Genomic DNA, 21,263 nt, shown 5'->3' with positions numbered 1-21,263 from the left:
CTCTCAGACCTGGATAAGTTGGACAGTGAGAAGAATGAGATGAACCAGACGGATATAGCTGCGCTGCATCATTTCTACTCTCGACACATAGACTTCCCTGATGACCAAACCCTCACTGTGCTCTTTGGACAGGTAAGGAGGATAGGATCTAGTTCTTATACATCTATGTTACAGCAGCTCTGCATCATCACTACTGCTGTGGTCACATTCACGGGTAGCCTGGCTGACTCGACTCACGTGGGACACGGGTAGCCTGGCTGACTCGACTCGCGTGGGACACGGGTAGCCTGGCTGACTCGACTCGCATCGGACACGGGTAGCCTGGCTGACTCGACTCGCGTGGGACACGGGTAGCCTGGCTGACTCGACTCGCGTGGGACACGGGTAGCCTGGCTGACTCGACTCGCGTGGGACACGGGTAGCCTGGCTCGCGTGGGACACGGGTAGCCTGGCTCGCGTGGGACACGGGTAGCCTGGCTCGCGTGGGACACGGGTAGCCTGGCTCGCGTGGGACACGGGTAGCCTGGCTCGCGTGGGACACGGGTAGCCTGGCTCGCGTGGGACACTGATCTGGACAGGAGGTTGTTGTAAATGCAGTATTCAAACTGAAATGTGCGGATCTTTGATTAGTTCTCTCAACAATGTTTTTTTCTTTCCTGCGGGTCGAGCTGTCAGCTGCCAATCTCTTCTCTCTTTCCGGCTCTCTCTCTCTCTCCCCCTCTTTCTGTCTTTCTCTCTCCCTCTTTCCGTCTCTCTCTCTCTCTCTCTCTCTCTCTCTCTCTTTCTGTCTCTCCTCACTCTCTCTCTTTCCGTCTCTCTCTCTCTCTCTCTCTCTCTCTCTCTCTCTCTCTCTCTCTCTCTCTCTCTCTCTCTCTCTCTCTCTCTCTCTCTCTCTCTCTCTCTCTCTCTCTCTCTCTCTTCTCTCTCTCTCTCTCTCTCTCTCTCTCTCTCTCTCTCTCTCTCTCTCTCTCTCTCTCTCTCTCTCTCTCTCTCTCTCTCTCTCTCTCTCTCTCTCTCTCTCTCTCTCTCTGTCTTGTTAACACACAGACATAATCCCCTGAATGCCTCCATGACACCAGCCTTCTCACCCACTCAGGACAGCCCTGAGGGACCTGACCTTTAACCTTTTAGTTTCATTACATTAGTCAGGACAGACCACTAGCATTTCTTGTCTGCTACCACGAGGATTACCATATTTGGTAGTCTGCTACCATATTTGTCCTTACACGTCTCCTCTCTCTCTCCCACCTGTCTCTCTACCTCCCCCCTGTACCCCTTCGACCCCCCCTGTACCCCTTCGAGCCCCCCCTCACCTTCTCCCACCTGTCTCTCTACCTCCCCCTGTAGGTAAACTGTAATGGTTTCACCATAGAGGATGAGGAGCTGTCTCACCTGGGCTCTGCTGTGTTCCCTGAGTAAGTCTACAATGTTGTCACTGTCTGGACCCATTCACACCACTGGCAGTACAGGAACTGTAGTAACAGGAACTGTAGTAACAGGAACTGTAGTTACAGGAACTGTAGTAACAGGAACTGTACAAACAGGAACTGTACAAACAGGAACTGTAGTAACAGGAACTGTAGTAACAGGAACTGTAGTAACAGGAACTGTAGTAACAGGAACTGTAGTTACAGGAACTGTAGTAACAGGAACTGTACAAACAGGAACTGTACAAACAGGAACTGTAGTAACAGGAACTGTAGTAACAGGAACTGTAGTAACAGGAACTGTAGTTACAGGAACTGTAGTAACAGGAACTGTAGTAACAGGAACTGTAGTTACAGGAACTGTAGTAACAGGAACTGTAGTAACAGGAACTGTAGTTACAGGAACTGTAGTAACAGGAACTGTAGTTACAGGAACTGTAGTAACAGGAACTGTAGTAACAGGAACTGTAGTTACAGGAACTGTAGTAACAGGAACTGTAGTAACAGGAACTGTAGTAACAGGAACTGTAGTAACAGGAACTGTAGTAACAGGAACTGTAGTAACAGGAACTGTAGTAACAGGAACTGTAGTAACAGGAACTGTAGTAACAGGAACTGTAGTTACAGGAACTGTAGTAACAGGAACTGTAGTAACAGGAACTGTAGTAACAGGAACTGTAGTTACAGGAACTGTAGTAACAGGAACTGTAGTAACAGGAACTGTAGTAACAGGAACTGTAGTAACAGGAACTGTAGTAACAGGAACTGTAGTTACAGGAACTGTAGTAACAGGAACTGTAGTTACAGGAACTGTAGTAACAGGAACTGTAGTAACAGGAACTGTAGTTACAGGAACTGTAGTAACAGGAACTGTAGTAACAGGAACTGTAGTAACAGGAACTGTAGTAACAGGAACTGTAGTAACAGGAACTGTAGTAACAGGAACTGTAGTAACAGGAACTGTAGTAACAGGAACTGTAGTAACAGGAACTGTAGTTACAGGAACTGTAGTAACAGGAACTGTAGTTACAGGAACTGTAGTAACAGGAACTGTAGTAACAGGAACTGTAGTAACAGGAACTGTAGTAACAGGAACTGAGTAACAGGACTGTAGTAACAGGAACTGTTGGATTCAACATTGAACATTCAGATATTAAACATTTGAAAGAAGAGTAGAATCACAATCATTACGAATGGATGACACATCATTATCTTCATTTCTCCCTCTCTCCTCCCTCTCTCTCCCCCCTCTCCCCCCTCTCTCCCCCCTCTCTCTCTCTTCCCTCTTTCCCCCCTCTTTCCCCCCTCTTTCCCCCCCTTTCCCCCCTCTTCCCCCCTTTCCTCCCCCTTTCCTCCCCCTTCCTCCCCCTTTCCTCCCCCTTTCCTCCCCCTTTCCTCCCTCTTTCCTCCCTCTTTCCTCCCTCTTTCTTCCCTCTCTTCCCTCTCTCTTCTCCCTCCCTTCCCCCCCTCCCTCCCTCTCCCTCCTCTCTCCTCTCTCTCCCTCTTTCCTCCCCCTCTTTCCTCCCCCTCTTTCCTCCCCCTCTTTCTTCCCCCTCTTTCTTCCCCCTCTTTCCTCCCCCTCTTTCCCCCCTCTTTCCTCCCTCCCTTTCTCCCCTCTCCCTCTCCTCCCTCTCTCCCCCTCTCTCCCTCTCCTCCCTCTTTCCTCGCTCCCTCTCCCCCCTCCCTCTCTTCCCCCTCTCTTCCCCCTCTCTTCCCCCTCCCTCTCTTCCCCCTCCCTCTCTTCCCCCTCCCTCTCTCTTCCCCCCTCCCTCTCTTCCCCCTCCCTCTCTTCCCCCTCTCTTCCCCCCCTCTTCCCCCCCTCTTCCCCCCCTCTTCCCCCCCTCTTCCCCCCTCTTCCCCCTCTCTTTCCCCCTCTCTTCCCCCTCTCTCCCCCCTCTCTCCCCTCTCTCTCTCCCCCTCTCTCCCTCCCCCTCTCTCCCTCCCCCTCTCTCCCTCCCCCTCCCTCCCCTTTCTCCCCCTCCCTCCCCCTTTCTTCCCCTCCCTCCCCCTCTCTCTCCCTCTCTCCCCCTCTCCCCTTCTCTCCCCCTCTCTCCCCCTCTCTCCCCCTCTCTCCCCCTCTCTCCCCCTCTCTCCCCTCTACTCCCCCTCTCTCCCCCTCTACTCCCCCTCTCTCCCCCTCTACTCCCCCTCTCTCCCCCCTTCTACTCCCTCTCTCTCCCCTCTCTCCTCCCCCTCTCCCCCTCTCTCCCTCTCCTCCCTCTCTCCTCCCTCTCCCTCTTTCCTCCCTCTCTTCCCTCTCTCCCCCTCTCTCCCCCTCTCTCCCCCTCTACTCCCCCTCTCTCCCCCTCTACTCCCCCTCTCTCCCCCTCTACTCCCTCTCTCTCCCCTCTCTCCTCCCCCTCTCCCCCTCTCTCCTCCCCCTCTCCCCCTCTCTCCCTCTCCTCCCTCTCTCCTCCCTCTCCCTCTTTCCTCCCTCTCTTCCCTCTCTCTTCTCCCTCCCTTCCCCCTCCTCCCTCCCCCTCCCTCCTCCCTCCCCCTCCTCTCTCCTATCTCTCCCTCTTTCCTCCCCCTCTTCCCTCTCCCTCCTCCCTCTCTCCTCCCTCTCTCCTCCCTCTCTCTCTCCCCCTCTTTCCTCCCTCCCTTTCTTCCCTCTCCCTCTCCTCCCTCTCTCTCCCCTCTCTCCTCCCTCTTTTCTCCCTCTCCTCCCCCTCTTTCCCCCCTCTTTCCTCCCTCTTTCCTCCCTCTTTCCTCCCCCTCTTTCCCCCCTCTTTCCTCCCTCTTTCCCCCCCTCTCCTCTCTCTCCCTCTTTCCTCCCCCTCTCCTTCCTCTCCCTCTTTCCTCCCCCTCTCCTTCCTCTCCTCCCTCTTTCCTCCCTCTTTCCTCCCCCTCTTTCCTCCCCCTCTTTCCTCTCCTCCCTCTCTCCTCCCTCCCTCTCCTTCCTCTCCTTCCTCTCCTTCCTCTCCTCCCTCTCCTCCCTCTCCTTCCTCTCCTCCCTCCCTCTCCTCCCTCTCCTCTCTCTCCCTCTTTCCTCCCCCTCTTTCCTCTCCTCCCTCTCTCCTCCCTCCCTCTCCTTCCTCTCCTCCCTCTCCTCCCTCTCCTCCCTCTCCTTCCTCTCCTCCCTCCCTCTCCCTCTCCTCCCTCTCCCTCTCCTCCCTCTCTCCTCTCTCCCTCCAGTGTAGCGTTGATGAACCATAGTTGTAGTCCTAACGTCATCGTCACCTATAAGGGGACAGTAGCTGAGGTACGAGCCGTGCAGGACATCCAGCCTGGAGACGAGGTGAGACCTGGCCTGAACACACGCTGAGACACACACACGCTGAGACACACACACGCTGAGACACACACACGCTGAGACACACACACGCCGAGGCACGCACACACGCCGAGGCACGCACAGACACACACACACACACGCTGAGACACACACACACACGCTGAGACACACGTTATGTTCTTCTATCCTCGTGGGGATTTTCCTTGCTTTACTTTTTAGGGTTTTTAGGTTCAAACAAGGATAAAAGAACCAAGCCACACACCCTGAACACTCACACACCATACCACACACCCAATAAACCTGAACTCGAACCCTGGTCCTGTTAACCCTTCCTCTTCCTCTCTCTGTGGAGGTCCTGTTAACCCTTCCTCTTCCTCTCTCTGTGGAGGTCCTGTTAACCCTTCCTCTTTTTCTCTCTCTGTGGAGGTCCTGTTAACCCTTCCACTCTCTCTCTGTGGAGGTCCTGTTAACCCTTCCTTTCTCTCTCTCTCTCTGTGGAGGTCTTGTTAACCCTTCCTCTTCCTCTCTCTGTGGAGGTCCTGTTAACCCTTCCTCTCTCTCTCTCTCTGTGGAGGTCCTGTTAACCCTTCCTCTCTCTCTCTCTCTCTGGAGGTCCTGTTAACCCTTCCTCTCTCTCTCTCTCTGTGGAGGTCCTGTTAACCCTTCCTCTCTCTCTCTCTGTGGAGGTCCTGTTAACCCTTCCTCTCTCTGGAGGTCCTGTTAACCCTTCCTCTCTCTCTCTCTCTGTGGAGGTCCTGTTAACCCTTCCTCTCTCTCTCTCTCTGTGGAGGTCTTGTTAACCCTTCCTCTTCCTCTCTCTGTGGAGGTCCTGTTAACCCTTCCTCTCTCTCTCTCTGTGGAGGTCCTGTTAACCCTTCCTCTCTCTCTCTCTCTCTCTGGAGGTCCTGTTAACCCTTCCTCTCTCTCTCTCTCTGTGGAGGTCCTGTTAACCCTTCCTCTCTCTCTCTCTCTGTGGAGGTCCTGTTAACCCTTCCTCTCTCTCTCTCTCTGTGGAGGTCCTGTTAACCCTTCCTCTCTCTCTCTCTCTCTGGAGGTCCTGTTAACCCTTCCTCTCTCTCTCTCTCTGTGGAGGTCCTGTTAACCCTTCCTCTCTCTCTCTCTCTGTGGAGGTCCTGTTAACCCTTCCTCTCTCTCTCTCTCTCTCTCTGTGGAGGTCCTGTTAACCCTTCCTCTCTCTCTGTGGAGGTCCTGTTAACCCTTCCTCTCTCTCCCTGTGTCTGTCCTGTTAACCCTTCCTCTCTTTGTGTAGATCTTCAACAGTTACATTGACCTGCTCTACCCGACAGACGACAGGAACGAGAGACTGAGGGATTCATACTTCTTTACCTGCGTGTGTAATGAGTGTGCCACACGGTCTAAGGTACAGTACAATAACGTAGTAACCACAGATGTACAAACCAGACCATACGAGGTCACTGTAACTAGCACACAGCCTATGAAAACACTACTACTTCCACTATTACTACTACTACCAATGCTATTACTATTACCAATACTACTATTACTACTACCATTGCTACTACTACTACTACTACTACTACTACTACTACTAGTATTATTACTACTACTACTACTACTACTAGTATTACAACTACTACCACCTACTACTACTACTACTACTACTAGTATTACTACTACTACTACTACTAGTATTACTATTACTAGTATTACTACTACTAGTATTACTATTACTAGTATTACTACTACTACTACCATTGCTACTACTAGTATTACTTCCAATACTACTACTACTACCTCTACTACTATTACTACTACCAATACTACTATTACTACTACTATTACTACTACTACTACTACCACCAATACTACTACTACTACTACCACTACTACTACTACTACTACTACTACTACTACTACTAATACCAATACTACTATTACTACTACCAATACTACTATTACTACTACTATTACTACTACTACTACTACCACCTACTACTACTACTACTACTAGTATTACTACTACTACTACTCGTATTACTACTACTACTACTACTACTACTACTACTACTACTACTACCACTAATACTAATACTACTACTAATACCACTACTACCACTAATACTAATACTACTAATACTACTACTACTACTACTACTACTAATACCAATACTACTATTACTACTACCAATACTACTATTACTACTACCAATACTACTATTACTACTACCAATATTACTACTACTACTACTACTACTACTACTACTACTACTACTACTAGTATTACTACTACTACTACTACTAGTATTACTACTACTACTACTACTACCACTACTACTACTACTACCACTAATACTAATACTACAACTACTACTACTACTACTACTACTACTACTAGCAGCCCTGGTGTAAACCTACAGGAGGGTATCTCTCCAGGAATAGGGCTAACCTTCTCCTCTTCCCTCTCCATACAAGACAAGGACAATTCCTAAAACTGGGTGGGTCACACACTGTGACTGCAGTAAAGGTGTGAGACGCACTGCAGTAAAGAAGACTGCAGCTGTGTGTGTGTTAGTTATTGGTCTGCGTGTCCTCGTGTGAAAACTAGAATACATGCAATCCCCTCTGGAGCCATTCTAGCCCTCATTTCTTTCAGTTTCAGATGTCTCTCTTTTGTCTCTCTCTCTCTTCTGTCTCTCTCTCTTCTGTGTCTCTTCTGTCTCTCTCTCTTCTGTGTCTCTTCTGTCTCTCTCTCTCCTGTCTCTCTCCTGTCTCTCTTCTGTGTCTCTTCTGTGTCTCTTTTGTCTCTCTCTTCTGTGTCTCTTTTGTCTCTCTCTTCTGTGTCTCTTCTGTCTCTCTCTCCTGTGTCTCTTCTGTCTCTCTCTCTTCTGTGTCTCTTCTGTCTCTCTCTCTTCTGTGTCTCTTCTGTCTCTCTTCTCTTTCTTCTGTCTGTCTGTCTCTCTTCTGTCTCTCTCTCTTCTGTGTCTCTTCTGTCTCTCTCTCTTCTGTGTCTCTTCTGTCTCTCTCTCTTCTGTGTCTCTTCTGTCTTTCTCTCCTGTGTCTCTTCTGTCTCTCTCTCTCCTGTCTCTCTCCTGTCTCTCTCCTGTCTCTCTTTTGTCTCTCTCTTCTGTGTCTCTTTTGTCTCTCTCTCCTGTGTCTCTTCTGTCTCTCTCTCTCGTGTCTCTTCTGTCTCTCTTCTCTTTCTTCTGTCTGTCTCTCGCTCTTCTGTCTCTCTCTCTTCTGTATCTCTCTCTTCTGTGTCTCTTCTGTGTCTCTTTTGTCTCTCTCTTCTGTGTCTCTTCTGTCTCTCTCTCTTCTGTGTCTCTTCTGTCTCTCTCTTCTGTGTCTCTTCTGTCTCTCTCTCTCCTGTGTCTCTTCTGTCTCTCTTCTCTTTCTTCTGTCTGTCTCTCGCTCTTCTGTCTCTCTCTCTTCTGTATATCTCTCTTCTGTGTCTCTTGTCTCTCTCTACTGTCTCTAGGATGGAGGTAAGATGGCGCTTCAAAAGTTGAGCTCTCCTCCACAGCCAGAGGAGGTCAGAAAGATGGTTCACTATGCCAGGAATGTTATTGAAGAGTTCCGTAGAGCTAAGCACTACAAGAATATCCTTTTCTCTACTGTACACCTCTTAGTTTCTACGCGTCCTTCGCTCTCTCCTTCTCTCCCTCCTTCTCTCCCTCCTTCTCTCCCTCCTTCTCTCCCTCCTTCTCTCTCTCCTTCGCTCTCTCCTTCGCTCTCTCCTTCGCTCTCTCCTTCTCTCCCTCCTTCTCTCCCTCCTTCTCTCCCTCCTTCTCTCCCTCCTTCCCTCCCTCCTTCTCTCCCTCCTTCGCTCTCTCCATCCCCACACTCACTTTATCTCCCTCCTTCTCTCCCTCCTTCTATACCTCCTCTCTCTCCTTCTCTCCCTCCTTCTCTCTCTCCCTCGCTCAAATCAGTTTATTTGTCACGTGCACAATATAGTGAATGGTAAAGTGAAATGCATAATTGCCTCTCTTCCTCAACAGCGTAAATTAGCTAAGCGAATCAACAGACAAGTTGTTGAGTATAAAAAGAGCCCAACAATCGATATAAGAGAACAAGAGTTGACCCTTTTATACCTAACTCTGTAGGAGTCATTTTTATCTGTGCTCTTATGGCTGCTACCACAGTACCTGGATACAGTGTGGGAGGGTTTGATTGACAGAGGGGGGGGGGGGGGGGTGGGTGCTACGCTATGGAAATATGGAAATGTCAGGTATTCAGTTCCTGTGTTGTTTGTGACCCATGTAGACCCAAGCACAGCCAGAAGAGGACTGGCCACCCCTCATAGCCTGGTTCCTCTCTAGGTTTCTTCCTAGGTTCTGGCCTTTCTAGGGAGTTTTTCCTTGCCAACGTGCTTCTACACCTGCATTGCTTGTTGTTTTGGGGGTTTTAGGCTGGGTTTCTGTACAGCACTTTGAGATATCAGCTGATGTAAGACGGGCATTATAAATACATTTGATTGATTGTAGTAGGTCCAGTACCAGTAGGTCCAGTACCAGTAGGTCCAGTACCAGTAGGTCCAGTACCAGTAGGTCCAGTACCAGTAGGTCCAGTACTAGTAGGTCCAGTACCAGTAGGTCCAGTACCAGTAGGTCCAGTACCAGTAGGTCCAGTACCAGTAGGTCCAGTACTAGTAGGTCCAGTACCAGTAGGTCCAGTACCAGTAGGTCCAGTACCAGTAGGTCCAGTACCAGTAGGTCCAGTACCAGTAGGTGAAATAAATAAATAATCTGTTGTATTGAGTCCTTGACCCTCTAGCACCCCCTAGTGACCTGCTGGAGATCTGTGAGTTGAGCCAGGAGAAGATGAGCTCTATATTTGCAGACACTAACGTATACGTGCTTCACATGATGTACCAGGCCATGGGAGTCTGTCTGTACATGCAGGACTGGGACGGAGCCATGAGCTACGGAGAGAAGATCATTCAACCATACAGGTGACTAAAACATACAGCAGACGCTTTTATCCAAAGAGACTTAGTCATGTGTACAAGAAACGCTATTTTTGAGTGAAGGAAGTCTCCCTCTGAGTGAAGGAAGTCTCCCTCTGAGTGAAGGAAGTCTCCCTCTGAGTGAAGGAAGTCTCCCTCTGAGTGAAGGAAGTCTCCCTCTGAGTGAAGGAAGTCTCCCTCTGAGTGAAGGAAGTCTCCCTCTGAGTGAAGGAAGTCTCCCTCTGAGTGAAGGAAGTCTCCCTCTGAGTGGAGGAAGTCTCCCTCTGAGTGGAGGAAGTCTCCCTCTGAGTGGAGGAAGTCTCCCTCTGAGTGAAGGAAGTCTCCCTGTGAGTGAAGGAAGTCTCCCTGTGAGTGAAGGAAGTCTCCCTCTGAGTGAAGGAAGTCTCCCTCTGAGTGAAGGAAGTCTCCCTCTGAGTGAAGGAAGTCTCCCTCTGAGTGAAGGAAGTCTCCCTCTGAGTGAAGGAAGTCTCCCTCTGAGTGAAGGAAGTCTCCCTCTGAGTGAAGGAAGTCTCCCTCTGAGTAAAGGAAGTCTCCCCTGAGTGAAGGAAGTCTCCCTCTGAGTAAAGGAAGTCTCCCTCTGAGTAAAGGAAGTCTCCCTCTGAGTGAAGGAAGTCTCCCTCTGAGTGAAGGAAGTCTCCCTCTGAGTAAAGGAAGTCTCCCTCTGAGTGAAGGAAGTCTCCCTCTGAGTGAAGGAAGTCTCCCTCTGAGTGAAGGAAGTCTCCCTCTGAGTGAAGGAAGTCTCCCTTTCAATGCATTTTCCTTCAAAAGCTGGGTAAACGCGCTCCCCAAATAAAATAAAAAAGTCTGTAAACAGCGTTTACATTTCACTACCCAGCCTGTTCTCTGATTGGTTCATCTCTCCTGTGTGTCCAGTGTCTACTACCCAGCCTGCTCTCTGATTGATTGTTTCATCTCTCCTGTGTTTCCAGTGTCCACTACCCAGCCTATTCTCTGAACGTGGCCTCCATGTACCTGAAACTGGGCCGTCTCTACCTGGGACTTGAGAGGAAGACCCAGGGAGTCAAGGCATTAAAGAAGGTAAGCCCCGTCATTCACCAGGGCATTCAGGAAGTACACACACACACACACACATTGATCAATTGAATCAGGTGTGTTACTACAGAGATGGAATACCCAGGGTTTGTATTTCTGTAGCTCTCTGGCGTAGTCAGATATCCCTGACCTAGGGTTCCCACTAGATGTCCAAGCTGCAAAGTCCACATTTGCTGAATCGTAAAAATGTATGAAAAATAAATAATAATAATTAAAAGTTAGGCATACGCTTTTCAGGGTGGTTAGGTTTAAAATCAGTTTTCTTTAAATATATAATTTTTAAAAAATTGTCAGGGTCTTTGTAACTTGGCTAGATAGTGACGACCAACAAACGTCAATGTGTAACGTGTCACTTCCTGATTTCCTGTCCAGGCGATCGCCATCATGGAAGTGGCTCATGGGAAGGATCACCACTACGTAACCGAGGTCAAACAAGAGGTGGAGGAGCTGAAATGAGGAGGTGAAGAAGAAGAAGAGGAGGAAGGAGTGAGGGAGGAAGAGAGCACAAAGGGCTTCTCCAAATCCTGGGGCAAACAAAAACGTCTTTTTTTTTTATCTACAAAACTAAACAGCTGCACGGCATGCATCCTATACCTCTCTTTTTATGTGTATCTCTCTCCATCTCCCTCTCGGTCTCTGGTCAAATCAGTTATTTTTTGTTTGTCATGCAGGCAGGCAGTTAACCAGTCGGTGAAAGAGACGATGTGACCCCGGTATTTCTGTTCGTCGGTTGTCTTAGACAGTACGTGTTGAGGGTGTTTTTATGTACTGGCTAGCAGTATTTGCCGTAACTGGCCAGGACAGTTGTCTTGTTTTTAGTTTTGTTATTGGCCTGGACTAGCCTCGTATCTGCCTAAACTGTTATGAAAAGTGAACTCGTGAATTTACAAATGACGTTTGTATTAAAGCGATGACGGGTTTCTCTCCTCTCATACAAGGTAGCAAAGTGAGAGAACGATACCAAAAAAAATAAATCATAAATAAATCATTAATTGTTATGAATATGTCCGAACTTTAAATCATTTTGCGTTTGTCTTACAACACGAACTGTGTTGAACAACTTTTGTCCTTTTTGCCTGTTTTATAAAATCAGAAGTGTTGCATGTTTTCTCTCACTCATATACTGTCTTTGTACCGACCTGTAAGGAAGCAGGGTTGTAGTCTTTGTACCGACCTGAAAGGAAGCAGGGTTGTAGTCTTTGTACCGACCTGAAAGGAAGCAGGGTTGTAGTCTTTGTACCGACCTGTAGAGAAGCAGGGTTGTAGTCTTTGTACCGACCTGTAGAGAAGCAGGGTTGTAGTCTTTGTACCGACCTGTAAGGAAGCAGGGTTGCCCTCAAATTCGGTTTTAATTCCGAAAGTAAATCAAATTCCAAATGTTTCTCATTGGCGAGAATATACATTTCAACGTACTTCCTGAATTGACTGGAGTTGATATGGGAATTGGCCCCCAACCCTGAAGGGAAGTCATTTTCCACATCGTTCATTCAATGTCATCACATAGATTTTGTTGTTGTTGAAACAACGTTGATTAACCAGTTTCTGCCTAGTAAGATGACTGTAAAACCCTCAATATTAACCTAAACCTTTAGGGGAATGAAAACATACCTGGCCCTGGATCACAATCTCTTTCCTGGGAACCCCAAGGGGTGCATGTTTCTGCTGTTGCCCTAGCATTACGGACTATTTCAAATAATCAACACAATATCAAGCTCTGCTTATTTGAAACAGCTGTGTAGTGCTCTGTAGCTCAGTTGGTAGAGCATGACGCTTGTAAACACCAGGGTAGTGGGTTCGATTCCCGGGACCACTCATACGTAAAACGTATGCATGCGTGGGATAAAAGCATCTGCTGAATGGTGTATATATATATTAGGACCAAAAACCCCAAAACTTTGAGATCCCCAGAACTGAGTTAAGAAAACGTCTGGCTTAGAGACGACTTCCACTTCACCTCACTTCCCCTCTGTACTGTGGTTGGTTTGAGTGTGTCGGACATCAGACATGGAAACCCAAATAAAACAGAAAACAGAGAATGTTGTTTTGTTTGTTTATTCACTTGTATGGTCTACAAACCTTTTTTTTTTCTCCTTTGAAACAAACTCCTTTTTATTCAGTTTGATCTGTTATGAATATCATAATGATCCTCGGATGAGCCAAAAGGAGGAGGAAGTCCGGTACTTCCTGGGGAAATGGAAGCAGAAATAGTACACCTCACGCACTGGTTGAGTTCCTAGCCGACGACATGTATCAACCAATGGTTTCCTGCCACATCATCGACTGTGCAGTCAGGCATCGGATGCCTATATATCATGATGTGGTTAGCGAGTACCAGTCAAAAGTTTGGACACACCTACTCATTCAAGGGGACCTCAACTGTGAAATAACACACATGGAATCATAGAGTAACCCCCCGGAAAAGTATTAAATAAATCAACATATATTTTAGATTCTTCTAAGTAAATCACCCTTTGCCTTGATGACAGCTTTGCATACTCTTGGCATTTTGAGCAAAATGATTTAATCATATCACTTCAGCAAATAATTTTGAATGGATTGATGACCTCATATTTGAGCATGTATGGCCTCATTCAGAAAATCCTCATATCAAAAATATATATTTGGTGTTAGTATCACTACTACCTTCTTCCTTCTTCCTTCTTCTTCCTTCTTCTTCCTTCTTCTTCTTTCTTCTTTCTTCGAGATATTTTGGATACAGAAAGTCTCAAGGTTGTCCTCCACTTCAAGCCTGGATCTGTACTTGGTTTTCCAACACGGCCAAAAACATTAGAAGCCAAGCTCACACAGGTAGGCTGATTCGAATGGCAGGAGAGCTCTGATTTGACTATATCTTGTGAGAGCTGCGTAGTCTGTCAGCTTTCAACCAGAACTCGCTGTCTTTGCAACTGAAGTTCACAGGTCAGCTGATCCTGGATTTCCATGGAGAGATGACGATGTCCACCAGAAAGGGGTGAGTGATCTTGATCTGAATCTTGGGAGCTGTTCTCTGGGACGTATTTTTCCAGACTGGACTTCAAGGTTGTCAAGTAATCACTCATTATCGCCAATGGCATCGTTCACTAGCGGCAGGGTAGCCTAGTGGTTAGAGCGTTGGACTAGTAACCGAAAGGTTGCAAGTTCAAATCCCTGAGCTGACAAGGTACAAATCTGTCGTTCTGCCCCCTGAACAGGCAGTTAACCCACTGTTCCTAGGCCGTCATTGAAAATAAGAATTTGTTCTTAACTGACTTGCCTAGTTAAATAAAGGTAATATAAATAAAAATAAAGTGGCATCGTTCACTAGCGAGATGTTAGAATGGTATTGTGATGTTTTCCACAGCTCTACCTTTCTTTCGGGAACATGACAAATTGCAGAGACAGATTCAGGGAGTTCAGCTTTTCAAAGATATCTGATATCCGCTCTTCTTCTTTTACCCAGAGTGGCAAGTGCTTCCCGGTGGATTATGTAGTGATTCCCACTGCACATTACGAGTCTTTTTTCGTTGTTGTTGTTGCTTTTAATTCTCCGGGCGAACCCAGTAATAGCCGGGGGGTTTCCGTCTGTGTAGATAACACCACAGGCATCCCACTTCAAATCATTCTCAAGGAAAAAAATCAATCAGGATTTAAAAATAACTCCACGCCCAGTTGGCCCTCCCTTTCCGATTGATTTACAGAACAAAACGTTGTCCTGAATTGTACCTCACAAAAGCAACTAAAATAGGCCTCCTTCACCACATCTGTTGCCTCATCCAACCGTACGGCAAACTCCGACTCCCTGAATCGGGACATCAGCTGCTCTTTGGACGTATCTGACACTGCGCTGTCTGCTGTCACTGTCCTAACTATGTCAATGGCAGCCTGCTATTCCCCAATAGGTTACGGCTTGGAGATGAGACGAGACACTTGCTGGTGTGCAGGCCACATTCCTTATCACGCTCTTCTGACAATCCATCCCCTGTTAAAAAGTATCTTGTTTTGCCAACCAGATGCTTGGTTTCCAAATGCCGCTGTAATTTCGTTGGCTTACAGTCTCTTGTTGTTGTCCAGAGACACTGAACGTATGAGACAGTGAGGCCTCTGCTCCCCCACTTTTACTTCGACGGAGTTAAATCCGTATTCAAGGAAAACATCAAGGTGTTTTATTTCCCTCGTCCTCGTGGTTTCTTGTTCCACTCACGTTTTTTCTGTAGCTGCTGAATTTTCCTTTGGAATGAGATTTTTTTTGTTGTTTGTTGTTCTCTTTCTCTGTTTTTGCAAGTTAGTTTACATTAGCCTCACAGTAGTCCCCCTTGGCATTAGCCCGCCTAACCTACACGTAAAAATCCCACACAAAAACACTTCTTTTTCTAATTATGTTTCGCAAAAGGATTGATAAGTCCCATACAATAACCTATATTTGTATTTTAATAAAAACATTTTTTTTTTGTTAAATCGGTGTGGCCCCACTGCATCCTGTTTGCAACAAGGCTCTAAAGTAAAACTGATAAAAATGTGACGAAGAAATGCACTTTCTGTCCTGAATACGAAGCGTTATGTTTGGGGCAAATCCAACACGTCACTGAGTACCATCATGGTGGTGGCTGCATCATGTTATGAGTATGCTTGTCATTGGCAAGGAATAGGGAGTTTTTTTTAGGATAAAAATAAACAGAATACAGCTAAGCACTGGCAAAATCCTAGTGGAAAACTTGGTTCAGTCTGCTTTCCAACAGACACTGGGAGACAAATTCACCTTTCTGCAGGACAATAACCTAAAACACAAGGCCAAATATACACTGGAGTTGCTTACCAAGAGGCTACGACTGAGGACAGGAACAAGTACAGGAAGTCCTGCTACGACCTCCGCAGAGTCATCAAACTAGCAAAAGGACAATATAGGAATAAGGTGGAATCATATTACACAGGCTCTGATGCCTTCCCATGTGTCAGGGGCTAGCTACAGTCTCTATTATGGATAGATGCCTCTCTTCCAGACAAACGCAATGTATGTGATGCACGCTTCGACAATAACAACACCGTGCTGTGCGTGAGTCCTCCCCCCCCCCCCCCCCCACCAACCCAGAGAACTGGGTGATCCCGCTCTCTAAGGCCGGCACGAGGAAGGTATTTAATCAGGTTAACAGGGGGCTAGAAGGTATTCCAGGGAGCGTTCTCAGAGCAGTTCAGCTGGCAGGCATATTCAGGGTTATTTTCAACCTTTCCTTGTCCCAGTCTGTAATCCGCTCATGTCTTATAACCACCATCATTCATGTTCCCAAGAACTCTTTAAGGCTCCATGCCACAATGACTACCACCCTGTAGCACTCACATCTGTCATCGGGAAGTGCTTTGAGAGGCTGGTTATGGCAACACATCAACTTCCATCATCACCAAGACACCTTAGACCAGGGGTCTCCAGCCATGTTCCGGGAGTGCTTACAATCCTGTAGGTTTACACTCTAACCCCAGTTGTAACTAACCTGATTAAATTTATTAGCCAGCTAATTATTAGAATCAGGTCGAAGTTAGATTAGGGTTGGACTGAAAACCTACAGGACGGTAGCTCTCCACTCCAATTTGCGTACGGACCCCAACAGATCCATAGACGACGCAATCTCAATTGCCCACCCCAACCTAGATGAGAGGAATCACATGTTCTTTTTACAACATACATTTTCAACCTGACACCCAAAAAGTACTCGTTTACATTTGGACAGGAAAATGGTCAGATTCTTACACACTTATCAAGAGGACGTCCCTGGTCCATCCCTACTGGCTCTGATCTGGAGGACTCACTAAACAGAGAACGTCCCTGGTCGTCCCTACTGTCTCTGATCTGGAGGACTCACTAAACAGAGAACATACCTGGTCATCCCTACTGCCTCTGATCTGGAGGACTCACTAAACAGAGAACATCCCTGGTCATCCCTACTGCCTCTGATCTGGAGGACTCACTAAACAGAGAACATCCCTGGTCATCCCTACTGCCTCTGATCTGGAGGACTCACTAAACAGAGAACATCCCTGGTCCTCCCTACTGCCTCTGATCTGGAGGACTCACTAAACAGAGAACATCCCTGGTCATCCCTACTGCCTCTGATCTGGAGGACTCACTAAACAGAGAACATCCCTGGTCATCCCTACTGCCTCTGATCTGGAGGACTCACTAAACAGAGAGCATCCCTGGTCATCCCTACTAGCCTCTGATCTGGAGGACTCACTAAACAGAGAACATCCCTGGTCATCCCTACTGGCTCTGATCTGGAGGACTCACTAAACAGAGAACATCCCTGGTCCTCCCTACTGTCTCTGATCTGGCAGACTCACTAAACAGAGAACATCCCTGGTCATCTCTACTGCCTCTGATCTGGAGGACTCACTAAACAGAGAACATCCCTGGTCATCCCTACTGCCTCTGATCTGGAGGACTCACGAAACAGAGAACATCCCTGGACATCCCTACTGCCTCTGATCTGGAGGACTCACTAAACAGAGAACATCCCTGGTCATCCCTACTGCCTCTGATCTGGAGGACTCACGAAACAGAGAACATCCCTGGTCATCCCTACTGCCTCTGATCTGGAGGACTCACTAAACAGAGAACATCCCTGGTCATCCCTACTGCCTCTGATCTGGAGGACTCACTAAACAGAGAACATCCCTGGTCCATCCCTACTGGCTCTGATCTGGAGGACTCACTAAACAGAGAACATCCCTGGTCATCCCTACTGGCTCTGATCTGGAGGACTCACTAAACAGAGAACATCCCTGGTCATCCCTACTGCCTCTGATCTGGAGGACTCACTAAACACACATGCTGTGTTTGTAAATGTCTGAGTGTCTTCTGACCCTGGCTATACGTAAATAAAAAACAAACTAGAAAATAGGGGGGTAATGCCGTGTTCACGTGTTATCAGAAACTCAGAACCTCTGAGTTAAAATGAACATAAGTTATTTGCGTAGAGCCCTCCTATTGGTTGATTTTGGTATTTTTTTCAAGTTGGGGTTGGGATCATCTTTCTTCAGCCAGTTAGCAAGTCGGGAATGTCAGCTTCCTAGTTCCGACAAGCATGTGAACGCAGCATAAAACTGGGTTCTGGTGGATGGGTTGGAGGCCTGGGATTAGAGCCCGGCAAGTGTATGAATTTTAAGCCCGAACCTTACCCAGGCCGTGAAGTTCAGGCCCTACCTTAAACAAGCCCGATTTGCTTCTGCCAAATTTAAGGCCCGGCTATATTGTGATCTTAGTCAGATATGACTGTACTGTGCAGCAGAGCACTATCAAACGGCTCAGCTTCAAAATGTCAGTGATACCAAAGCCCTGCCCTAGTTATTGATGAAAAACCAGACCCTACCCGGCCCTAAACCCCATGTATAATGTTGGGGCCGTCAGGCTCGGGTCAAGTAGCAGAGCTCTACCAATAACGAAGCTGAGTCTGGGGCTGTTGTGTTGGTCGGAGTAGAGGCTGGAACTTAGCGGCTGAGATTGTTCTGCTCGCAATTTGCAAAAAAAAAATATAGACCGTTTTTTTGTCTCTTTTCTATGGAATTATCCTTCTGTCAGCCACCTAGGAGAGGGGAGTGAGGAAGAGGGGGGGTGTGAGGACAAGGGGAGAAGTGGGGGAGTGAGGATGATGGGGTGTTGAGGATAAGGGGAGAAAGAAGGGGAGTGAGGTAGGAATGATAGGGAGGGGAGATGGTAGAGAGGAGGGAAAGGTGCTGATTTGTATTTCACCTTTATTTAACCAGAAAGGCCAGTTGAGAACAAGTTCTCATTTACAATTGCGACCTGGCCAAGATAAAGCAAATCAGTGCGACACAAACAACAACACGGAGTTACACATTGAATAAACAAGCGTACAGATAATAACACAATAGAGAGAAAATAAAGTCTATATACAGTGTGTGCAAATGAAGTAAGGGGGTAAGGCAATAAATAGGCCAATAGTGGTGAAGTAATTACAATTTAGCAGATTAACATTGAACTGATAGATGTGCAGATGAGGATGTGCAAGTAGAAATACTGGTGTGCAAAAGAGCAGAAAAACAAAAACAAATATGGGGATGAGGTAGGTAGTTGGTTGGATGGGCTATTTACAGATGGGCTGTGTACAGCTGCAGCGATCGGTAAGCTGCTCTGACAGCTGATGCTTTAAAGTTAGTGAGGGAGATATTGCTATGGTGACCAGTGAGCTGAGATAAGGCGGAGCTTTACCTAGCAAAGGCTTATAGATGACCTGGAGCCAGTGGGTTTGGCGACGAATATGTAGCGAGGACCAGCCAACGAGAGCATACAACGCTTACTTGAAGCCGTGAGAGCTGGTCAAACTTTTAGCTATTTGCCATTCTCAGTGCAGGTGGTACATCAAGCCCTGAATCCTTAGATCAGAGAGAGCCTGCAGGTCCCGATCTTTTGGATCCCTGCTTTTTAAATCTGGCAGCTGATTTCATAGCTGAACCACTTACAAATCTGTTCAATCTAACCCTGGAATGTAATGAAATTGAAAGATCTGGAAATCAGCATTTGTCCTACCACTTTTAAAAGGGGGAGATCCAAATCTTTTAAATAATTATTGGCAAATCTCAACGCTGTCACCCCTGGTAAAATTTGATGGGCTTATGTATGTTAAATTGTCCGTCTTGAATGGTGTGCCCCAAGGCTCTGTACTTGGTCCTCTCTTATTCACTATTTATATAAATAACTTAGACAAAAATGTCCAAAATGCACAACTTAATTTTTATGCTGATGATACTGTTATTTACTGTTGTGCCTCGTCTCTTACAAAAGCTTTCCAGAACTTGCAAACTGCTTTTTATACTGTTCAACATTCCTTGTGTCAATTGAAGCTTATCCTCAATACTGACAAAACTAAACTAATGGTGTTTTCTAAAGCAAGAAATAGACCTCTGAACCTTTCACCTATTACTACCTGTCAGGGCAAGGAAATTGAGGTTGTAACCTGTTGGAGGAAATTATAGTTGAAATGATTAATTATGCATACATTTAAATTAGAACCAGTTATTTTAATACTATTATATTATGGTATGAAATGTATGGGTTCTTGGTTAAGCTGTTACTGAAAATGTAAGTAAAACAAATTAATTATCTGTACCTTGTGGGAAAGGGAGAAGGAGGGCATATCTTTTCTGACAGATAAGAATGGTCTTTGATGTTCCAGTAGTGGAGGAGAAGATGTCTTTTAGACAGATTGGAATGTTTTGTTTAATGAGGGAAGTAGAAGAAGATCTCCAGAACTGAAGACACTGCGCTATTGTGTGGATCGGAGAGGGGGTGGGAAACTGATGATGTCATTTTATGTTGTCTCTTTAAATGTAAGGTTCATTGTATTCTTGGGCAGTACTCTCTTGTAATAAACGCTGTTACCTGAGTTTAAGACTGGGGCTCTGTCCATTCCTATAATAATAATATGGGTTTTACGATCCCATAGAATGCAATGACAGAGTACTTAATTCTGATTGGGAAAATAATACAGAGGAATTTAGAATTCCACTAACATAACCTCATATAAATATCTTGGCATTTTAATTGACAACGGCCTCTCTTTTAAATTGCATATTCAACACTGTTCCTGGAGAGCTACCCTCCTGTAGGTTAACACTCAAACCCCAGTTGTAATTGACCTCATTCAGCATATCAACCAGCAAATTATTAGAATCAGGTGTGTTAAATTAGGGTTGGAGCGAAAAACCTACAGGAGGGTATCTCTCCAGGAACAGGGTTGGAGAGCCCTGGTTTAAACCTACAGGAGGGTATCTCTCCAGGAACAGGGTTGGAGAGCCCTGGTTTAAACCTACAGGAGGGTATCTCTCCAGGAACAGGGTTGGAGAGCCCTGGTTTAAACCTACAGGAGGGTATCTCTCCAGGAACAGGGTTGGAGAGCCCTGGTTTAAACCTACAGGAGGGTATCTCTCCAGGAACAGGGTTGGAGAGCCCTGGTTTAAACCTACAGGAGGGTATCTCTCCAGGAACAGGGTTGGAGAGCCCTGGTTTAAACCTACAGGAGGGTATCTCTCCAGGAACAGGGTTGGAGAGCCCTGGTGTAAACCTACAGGAGGGTATCTCTCCAGGAACAGGGTTGGAGAGCCCTGGTGTAAACCTACAGGAGGGTATCTCTCCAGGAACAGGGTTGGAGAGCCCTGGTTTAAACCTACAGGAGGGTATCTCTCCAGGAACAGGGTTGGAGAGCCCTGGTTTAAACCTACAGGAGGGTATCTCTCCAGGAACAGGGTTGGAGAGTCCTAGTGTAAACCTACAGGAGGGTATCTCTCCTGGAACAGGGTTGGAGAGTTCTGGTGTAAACCTACAGGAGGGTATCTCTCCAGGAACAGGGTTGGATAGCCCTGGTTTAATAGCCTACAGGAGGGTAGCTCTCCAGGAACAGGGTTGGAGGGCCCTGGTCTAATAGCCTACAGGAGGGTATCTCTCCGGGAACAGGGTTGGAGAGCCCTGGTTTAAACCTACAGGAGGGTATCTCTCCAGGAACAGGGTTGGAGAGTCCTAGTGTAAACCTACAGGAGGGTATCTCTCCAGGAACAGGGTTGGAGAGCCCTGGTTTAAACCTACAGGAGGGTATCTCTCCAGGAACAGGGTTGGAGA

General features: G+C 46.9%; 1 protein-coding gene across 1 annotated transcript in view; it reads left to right on the top strand.

Moving 5' to 3' along the window:
* The window catches only part of smyd2a (SET and MYND domain containing 2a), a 37,417-nt gene extending 24,718 nt beyond the window's left edge, over positions 1-12,699 (top strand). Inside the window, exons 5-12 of the mRNA XM_036962680.2 lie at positions 8-132; positions 1,348-1,415; positions 4,563-4,665; positions 5,933-6,043; positions 8,120-8,240; positions 9,421-9,595; positions 10,540-10,648; positions 11,036-12,699. Coding sequence (XP_036818575.1) covers positions 8-132; positions 1,348-1,415; positions 4,563-4,665; positions 5,933-6,043; positions 8,120-8,240; positions 9,421-9,595; positions 10,540-10,648; positions 11,036-11,119 — 896 coding nt within the window. The 3' untranslated portion in view covers positions 11,120-12,699. The remainder of the gene's footprint in view (positions 1-7; positions 133-1,347; positions 1,416-4,562; positions 4,666-5,932; positions 6,044-8,119; positions 8,241-9,420; positions 9,596-10,539; positions 10,649-11,035) is intronic.
* Positions 12,700-21,263: the final 8,564 nt, after the last annotated feature.

The sequence above is a fragment of the Oncorhynchus mykiss genome, chromosome 25, assembly GCF_057628025.1.
Source record: "Oncorhynchus mykiss isolate SJ-2025 chromosome 25, ASM5762802v1, whole genome shotgun sequence".
NCBI classification, from domain to species: Eukaryota; Metazoa; Chordata; class Actinopteri; order Salmoniformes; family Salmonidae; genus Oncorhynchus; species Oncorhynchus mykiss.
The sequence above is the reverse complement of the archived record's forward strand: the minus strand, read 5'-3'. Positions and strand labels throughout refer to the sequence as shown.